At 40.6% G+C, this 9,129-nt stretch overlaps 1 protein-coding gene across 1 annotated transcript in view; it reads left to right on the plus strand.

The window, feature by feature from the left end:
- Nucleotides 1–924: 924 nt before the first annotated feature.
- The window catches only part of Smp_173390 (putative ribosomal protein L5), a gene marked incomplete at its 3' end in the record, with an annotated part of 20,645 nt that continues 12,440 nt past the window's right edge, over nucleotides 925–9,129 (plus strand). Inside the window, exons 1-5 of the mRNA XM_018793966.1 lie at nucleotides 925–967; nucleotides 7,403–7,647; nucleotides 7,686–7,837; nucleotides 7,875–8,046; nucleotides 8,080–8,326. Coding sequence (XP_018648425.1) covers nucleotides 7,516–7,647; nucleotides 7,686–7,837; nucleotides 7,875–8,046; nucleotides 8,080–8,326 — 703 coding nt within the window. The 5' untranslated portion in view covers nucleotides 925–967; nucleotides 7,403–7,515. The remainder of the gene's footprint in view (nucleotides 968–7,402; nucleotides 7,648–7,685; nucleotides 7,838–7,874; nucleotides 8,047–8,079; nucleotides 8,327–9,129) is intronic.

A 9,129-nucleotide genomic window follows, 5' to 3' on the forward strand; every position in this document is an offset into this window, starting at 1 on the left:
GTATTAAACATATATTTTGAAGCTGAGAAGAGCTTGGTCCAAGCTGACTAGTACTTCCAAGGGATACGTAGCACGACGTATATACTCGATATTGATGAAAGACGGATGCGTAGCCGATTGCCTTCAGCTAGGTTGTGTGCAGTGAAGCTAATGAGGTCAGCATCAATGTCTAGAACTTATAGAACTATTTAATTTGGGGAATTATTTACTGTTACGTGTCGTAAATATTGTTTCATTTGAAAGGACATGTTACTTCGAATAGCTTACTATAGATAATCAAGCCCATAAAGTCAAAGAACAAAGTACGAGACAATAAAGATCACCTGAAGCACAACAAACGATAATGTTCTAAGACAGAGAACTACAGTCGTTTAAGCTTCAAAACATGGTTTACAGTACAACTACCAGGACTTAACTTAGCTCCGAACCCTTCTCCACTACTTAATGATGGTCTGCTTTCAAACTTAAACGACTACAATTAGGCTTTCTACAACTAAGGATATCATTTCAGCATGTATTGCAACTGCCCTCTGTAACACAGTCTGACAAGGTAAAAATATTGCAGTCAGCAAAGTTCACAACGTTATCTGATTTTCTAATAAAATTTATGTACTAACATGATGAATCTATTGACTACATGAATGCAAATACGAACGTTATTCTGTTCGAAGTTAAACTTTGTTAGTGTGATAACGTTGAATAGCGCGCACGATGTTGGAGCGAAGTTGAGGCTACGAAGGAGAGACAGATCAGTTAATATTCTATGCAAATATTTTGTGGTTTTATAGCAGAAATAGACTACTTGGGTGTGAGAATATCAAAAATCCATAAAATCCAAAGTACACTCAACAAGCCGACTGAAATTCAAATATGAAATGACGGTCGCATACTACCCCTTTCAAGGTCATTGGGACGAAACGGCGGGGAACTTTGGGTGGGATTTACGTTTTTACCGTAACCTTGGGCGGTAAGTTGTGATCTTTAGATCGTGACTTTTTGCGATCTACTAGTCATCAATATGAACTATAAGCAGGAGAGTTCCTCTAATTTAATAGTCACTACATTTTCATTTCAACGTGCAGGGGGATACAATTATCCTCATCGATGAGCCTTAATCATGACTATGGGCAGTAGACCTAGAGTGCAAGTTCACCGCCACTTTCTACTACCTATCGTCATACTTTCTAGTTATTGGTCTGGAATTTTGTGGATTTGAAAATGTATGGAATGTATGACATTGTGGAAACAGTTTTAAAAAAATAAAAACTAAAATGATTTGCAAGTTAAGTCTATGTTAACTATCTCCACAAGATGGCGGGGAATATATATCCCCCAGCTACAAATATTTATAGTTTAGCTTGATGATGTTGGTTGAGTTTCATTCTCTAAGCTGAATGCTTTAGTCAGTTTCAGTTTGGAAAGGACAGGAGGCTTGATGGCCTGTGTTAGTCCTGGCAATGATGGTCTCTCAGCTGATCCAACTTTCTTTTGAAGGAGTCGACGGATGGAGCCTCAACCACGTGCTGAGGTAATAAATTCCACTCGTTGATTATTCGATGGGAAAGTCGGTAGTCAGCTGACAAGTAATTCGTTCGGGGCTTGTGAACTTTTTTGGAGTGTCCTCGTAGATTTTCTGTTTTGGAAGACAAGAAAAATGAGAGCATATCAGGTGCAAATTTGTCATTAAGCAATTTGAAAACTGTAATGAAGTCGCCTCTGATTCTTCTATATGACAGCGGGAATAGGTTTAGCTTGGTCAGTCTAGTACCATACGGGAGCTTCGCTATTCCGGGAATCAGCCTAGTTGCTGTTCTCTGAACCCTTTCCAAGAGTTCACTGTCTTTTTTTAGGCAGGGGCTAGCTGCTTGTATGCAGTACTCAAGTTTAGGGCGTACGAACACTATACAAAGTCAGAAACGTTTTAGCGTCAAGATGCCTAAAAGCCCTGCGTATGGACCATAAAGTCCTAAAACCTTTGGCGGCTATTGCACGGCAGTGTGCAGTAGTCTTTAAGTCTTGACTAACGATGACGCCTAAGTCATTGTGTGCCTGAACAATAGGTAACTCAGTGTTATTCATCGTGTATGTATCTGTACCCTGGTGGCCAATATGCATCACAATACACTTGGAAGTGTTTATCGGCAATTGCCAGGTTTGGGACCATTCAGATAATCTCTCCAGGTCATTTTGAAGTTCTAAGCTATCGCTCTTGCTTTGTATCGCTCTCCATATCTTGACATCATCAGCATAGAGTAAGACCGATGACGATAGTAGACGAGGGAGATCATTTACGTACAGGAGGAATAACACTGGCCCCAAAACTGTACCTTGGGGGACTCCACTAAGCACAGTTTCCCAGCTAGACAACTTGGAGTTCACCCTTACTCTTTGTTGACGCCCAACTAGGAAGTCTTTTATCCACATCAATAGATTGCCTCCAATCCCGACATTCCTTAGCTTATATAACAGCCGGTTATGCGGAACTTTGTCAAAGGCTTTGCTGAAATCGATGTAAGCTACGTCTATAGGTAATTTTTGGTCCTTAAGAGCGCACCAGCTTTCACGAGCGACTAATAAGTTTGTGAGACAAGAGTAACCTGTTCTAAAACCATGCTGCTTTTCGGAGAGGATCCGGTTTTCATCGAGATACTTTAACAGTTCCTTCCGAATAATCTTTTCTAAGATTTTAACAACCACACTAGTTAGGCTAATTGGTCGGTAATTCTCGGGCTTATGTTTTGTACCTGTTTTGAAGACTGGACTTACTATGGCGTTCTTCCAGTCTTTTGGTAGACGACCCTGGGTTACGGATAGATTAAAACATATACTTAAAGGGTTCGCAACAAAGTTAGCTAATTCCTTTAGTAACCTAGGATGCAGTTCATCGGGTCCAGTGGATTTACCTATGTCAAGCTTAACTAGCAGACCAAGGACATCGAGCTCTTTAATGGTCACGCTGTCCAGTGCTTGTGTGGGGTGATTTTCATGGACTGGTGAGAAGGGTGTTTCTATGGTGTATACATCGCTAAAGTATTTAGAGAATACTTGAGCTTTGCCAAAGTCGTCCTCCACTAGTGATGTGGCAGTACTGTCTCCCCATAGTGAAGGAACATTTCTTTTTTTCCTTTGGTTTATATACGAATACAAGCGTTTAGGGCATTCTATGGATTCCCTAACGATTTTCTCTTCGTACAGCTTTCTGGCCTTACGGAGGGTTGAGGCACAGATATTTCGAGCCTTTCGATACTGAGATTTTGCCTCGTCAGTCCCCAGTAACCTAAATCTGTCCCACATTTTCCTTCTTTTACAGAGGATGCGAACCTCCCTACTGAACCACGGTGGGGAGTTTCTCGGTCTCTTAGGTGTAGTCCAAGGGATGTGGGGGGCGGTAACTTTTAAGTATAAATTCCGGAATACGTCCCAAGCCGTTTCGATTGATGACTCTGGGTCTATTTTCCAATCTACTGATGATGCTGATTTCATGATGTCTGGTATGTTTGCTTTCCAGACGTTAGGTCTGGATTGAGCTGAGGCGTGCTCGTGATCGACAGTTATATGGAAGTCAAAGCTTAAAACTGCATGATCACTTTTGCCTAGGGGTGGCATGGAATCCAGGTTTGCAACATCATCCTCATAATGAGTCAATATAAGATCTAGTAAGGATGATGCAGAACCCGGGTCGTACCTGGTTTCTTCCTTCACGTGTTGCACTAGGGCACATGTGATTACCACATCAACTAGCTCCTGTTCGAAGGAATTTGCTGACGATTCAGTCCGCAGATTTCCCCAGTCCACTATGGGTGCATTAAAGTCCCCTAGGATTAGACATCGATCACTTCGTGATAAAGTGTTGAGACTGCTTAGCAGGACCTCGTTTGCCTCACAGCTTGGACTGCGATAGATCAAACTAAGTAGCAACTCTTGTCCCCTGCATTTCAGGCGGCAGCAAACTAATTCATACGTCCCACTCTCATGGGATACACTGTCGATAATGGTGAATGGAATAGCATTCCTAATGAATAGAGCTACTCCCCCTCCTTTACGCGTTTGTGTTCTATCGGCCCTTACTAATGTAAAACCCTCGAAATCAAGTTCTCTACTATCTATAGACGGCGTCAGCCATGTTTCTGTGACTGCGATTATGTCTGGCCTAGTTGAGTCAATCTGTACACCTAGTTCCGGTAGCTTATTTAGTAAGCTCCGGGCGTTGGTATAACAGATCCGAAGCCTATTTAGGTGGCCTCGTGCTTCACCCAGAGTGGCTTCGGCATCATCCTCTGTCGAAGCCTCACAACCCGAAAATTTACAATTTTCAGGTCTTTTTCGCCAGCGTCTAATCTGAGCTGTAGTTCCTTTCCGGCTTCCCGTCTTTTAACACGGTCCGCCAACGGTAAGTCCTTACGGAGAAAAACTCCTGAACCCTTTAATTTGTGTCCATTTTCTAAGATTAAGTCGCGTTCGTTTGGGGATTTGAAAACGACTTTGGGTAGTCTAGACTGATTTGGTTTCAGATGCGCTAGATTTCCTAGTCTATACACCTTTAGCAAGGTGACTCCGGGGATGTTTTTGGGCATAACTTGGTTGAGTAGTTGTTTTATCAACACAATGTCATGCTCAAAACGAGCTTTCGGTTCTAAGCTGTCACTCTCCTTGACTCTATGGAGAATGACTGATCTGTCGCTGTGATCAGACCTCGGCTTGTCGACCCTTTTGGTGGGGGTATGATTTCCTTTTACGTCATTTTGGCGTTTTTTTCTTACGACCCGTACCCAATCGCCAACGTTCTTTGGAGTGGTAACCACAGTCGCGTCAGGCGTACTGTGGGATTCCGGAAGGTTCAGGACGACTTGGGAGATTGGGTCATCTTTCGCGCTGGAAACCGATCGAGCCTTGCGGTTTCGGCTTCCGGAAGTTCCCTTCTGGGTACCATTTTTGATACGAGGGACAGAAGAGACTTTTTTGCGCGAGTTTCTGGTTGTGACAGACCTCTTTGGAGGATGTTCTTCCTCCTTTGTAGAGTGTGGGTCGGCATTTTTTGGACTCACTTGGGCCTGCCTTGTGCCAATCTGCGTGTCGACAGATTGAGTTCTGACTGATGTATCCCGACCGCGCTTGCCGAGACACTTTTTTGCGGCATTTACTATTGAGATGGCCTCGGTTAACAGGCTATTTGCATCCAAACAGCACTGTTGACATAGCCATACGCACCCATTTTTACTGAACCGCTTGAAAGCTGCAGGTGTTAGATTCGTGCAAACTTCGTGGTACCAACCTTTGCACTCATCGCACTGCATGCCGCTATCAACAGGATATCGACATCCTGGGCGGTGGCAAATGCTTTTGTTGCATCTTCCAGTCATTTTAGGATGCGAAAGTGAGTGTTGACTACAAGTAGAAAAAAACTATAAATAGTTAGGACCAAAGTACTAACAGACACAATAGAAAAACAAAGGTACTCTGGAGTACCGACGATAAAACTATTTAGGATACCAAAAATGATACTCTAATAAAATACTTTAACTGAAAGAAATTCAATCAAAGTATAAAAACAGTAGTCTTGATACGTTAATAACGATCAAAACAATAGAATTTACTCAACGAGGAAAAATACCACTGTCCTTTTTAAATAGCGCGCGTTGTCGTGGAGGTTTCATTGTTCTTCTGGACAATACTAACAGCACATTCTTCAGGTAGGTGTACAGCATTTGAATCTCTCCACACGTGACTGGCAGCTTGTCTTGTTAACTCCGGTCTTAGTTTATTATCACCAATCTTAGGTCCGTCATTGTCTTTATTTGTTACCTCCTCCCCCTTTAATCTGATACTCGGTTACGTATTTTCCCACGATTGAATCATCCAGCTCAGAGATCAAGACCATATCAAAGTGTGGAAGTTACTTGACTTGAAGTATAAACAGCAATAGGCCTAGTACTCAACCGTGAGGTACTCCACCAAATACGAGTTTTCAAAAGAGGGATTAACAGTTAATTCATACTCTGTCAGTGACCAACTAGAAAGTCTCCAATCTACATAAGTAGTTGTCTGAGGATTCCGATGCTTTTCAGGTTCAGTAGGAGCCAATTGTGCATTAGTGTATGACTGGCTGTATTGTTAACATCTACTTTTTCCTGTTACCTTTTCACAAGACAACAGAGGCACATAAAAACTAAGTGTTGTAAATCAACGGAAAACGAACACATTTCAAATCAAGGGCTTAGGAATCATCATTCAAGGCTACCAAAGATAGGCGGTAGGTTCCTAACTCCAAGATCCCATCGTAAAAAATGGGCTTATACTGGGTTATCTGCAAGGTTGTACATAACAATAACCTGAAACCTTACCTAGACATTGAGAAGCGAGTGCATATGATTTAACTTGTTTATACTAGGAAGTCACGAAGATGTTGAGCATTGAACACGAGATGACATTTGCGTCTCGACAGTTAGGATGTTCGTATGTCTCCTTATTGCTCTAGATTTATATTTACTCATTATTCCTTGCTTATTTGTTTTCCGCTCAAATCAGCAGCACTCTAAACTCCATCGAAATATTTTTGGCGTTGCAAAGGTAGAATTCTTACGGAAACGCAGTACTCCCGCTCGTTCCTTAATGTTTGAAGTTTCACCTTTATTATCTCATTTTGCTCTTTAACTTCTGTAGTAGACTATTATTTATGTTGGCTTCTCGCTGGATAGTATCATTTAAGCGTTCTTTTCGGTATTATACCAAGGGTAGTTGACTTGTTGATATGCTCCCTCCAATTCCTTTCCTGTTAAAATGTCAAAACTTTTTTATGATGGGGATAAAGTATGTAATCGAGTGTCTACATAATCAGGAACCACACAGTACTTGTAAATCGTGAAAATACATTGTGATTGTATATTCTGCCTGACAACTCTGACTAATATGTTCAGAAGAACTACAATTTATGGACAAACCAATCAGATTCAACGTACCAGCTGTTGGTTTTGTGTGAAATTCATTTATCCGCATTTTGTCATTTTAACTGATGATATGTAAATACAAAGGTCATTCAGATCACTGAACGTTACAAGTTCTATTTCTAAATTTGCCTCAGTGATCTTCAGTCTTACCACCGAAATACCTATCTTCGTAACACACCAAGGTAATTCCCTGTCGTCCTTTGTTTCCTTTCATTAGTTGAGTATGTTATCGCCACCAAATTTATACATTTTCCTTCACGCTTCCAGTAATAACCACATATTTGAAAGCCAAGCGCAGCCTTATTGACGACTGAATATAACATAGTTGAAGCTTAAACAATTTGATTCTTATTTTCAATTACCAATAATGGGTTAGATATGAGCTTGTACATTATTAAATCACTTTATTAGACTTACTTCTACTCACTATGTTTACCGGTTTGTTCCTTTTCTACCAGATTATATCGCCAAGTCAGCTGTCACTATCAAACTCACATCGCCTTTAACGATTCAGTACCTACAAACTAAAAGTCGACTTGTTGGCGGTCACAAGTAATCGTGAGCGTCTACGATGATAATCTACATTTTCTGCCTCGCCTTATTGTGTGAAAAAGTGAGCGCATGGGATTCTGGAGAACTCCAAATGTTTGATTTAGTTGAAGAGGTCAAGGAAAACTTTTATGATTTTTTGGGGGTTTCTCAGGTAACGATGAATTTTATTTAATTACAATATACGTGTAGACTGCTGATATTTCTGAAATAAAACGTGCTTACCGAAAGTTGTCTTCTAAACTTCATCCAGACAAGAATCCAGATGATCCTACTGCAGAGCAGAAGTTCCGAAGGCTTGTAGGTATTTATGAAGTCCTTAAGAATCCGGAATTACGTGCTAAGTAAATATATCAGAGGACTTCCCCTTATTCTTTTTAGATATGATGAAGTGCTAATAAATGGTTTGCCCAGTTGGCGAACCCCAGTATTTTACTTTAGGAAGCTCCGCAAAATGTCTAACTACGAACTATTTGGATTGTTCTTCGGAATGGCTACCGTAATTCATTATGCTGCACTTTGGGGCTCAGTTTTTGAGAAGCGGCTTACTTTGGTATGAGAGTTCACTTCTGTTCATACTGTTTAGGAAGATCAACTTAGCACTTCTCTAAAACGTCACAAAGCTCGTGATCGGAAGTTGGAACTAATAAACCAAGAGATATCTGACGAACTTCAAAAGATTCCCGGTCCCGGATGGTTTGATTTGCTTCCGTTCGCTATTGTCAGATGGATATATGCTATCATCACATTTATTCCTGTTTTCACTGAATTTATTAACGGGAAAATTTCTGAGAAATTACAAGAACGTCGTGAACTCAGGGAAGAAGCCCGGAGTAAGCTCTTACAAATTATCTATCTGCTTATGAGTAAATTTTGTAAAAATTGGTCAGCTCGATGTCTTCAACATAGGATTTACTAGTCAATTAAATTGCACTAACGTGGCATATTAGTCGGATGTTGCGTTTAAGATTCTATATAGTGAGCAAAACTAAATTGTAGTTTCTAAATATTCTTTCGTTATCTTGATAAATGTTGGGCAAAAATAACAAGACATGAAGATAAATGTTTCTTAACTAGTGCCTTCATATCTCATGTCCAATCGGGAGTTTATAGAACTAACATCATGTTTCGTCAGTTCAACGTGTCGTCTGCCGTAATGGTACAGCTGAAGGATACCGTCCGTTGTTAATTTCAGTATCCAACCTGTTAGTTTTAAATAGTTTAGTAGTGCTGGGTAGCTCACTAAAACCCACTGAAGAAAATATATATGTTAGGTAAATCTGACGACAAATTTTTCGTCATTATTTATCATCAAACTAATTTCTAAAGGTTGAGTATTTTGACCTCTGAGTCATCGTTTCTATTAATACCAAGGAATTAAATAAACTCGTTCACGAGCCCTTGGGTGTGAGGCGCACTATGTGAGAGCTAATGATACTACCCGGTCACCCAAACGGAAATAGGCAGTACGTGGTTTAAGCCATGAACTGTGGCTGGAAGTCGAACACCTTGACCACTAAGCCATGGCTTCTATGGTAAAATGTCTCAAAAAACCCAATATATTAATCCTCGTGACTCCCTTTTGTTATTTTAATGTGTATCAACTTAAACCGAAAAATATCCTTGGTTTATGTCT

Source organism: Schistosoma mansoni, chromosome 1, assembly GCF_000237925.1.
Source record: "Schistosoma mansoni strain Puerto Rico chromosome 1, complete genome".
Taxonomy (NCBI): domain Eukaryota; kingdom Metazoa; phylum Platyhelminthes; class Trematoda; order Strigeidida; family Schistosomatidae; genus Schistosoma; species Schistosoma mansoni.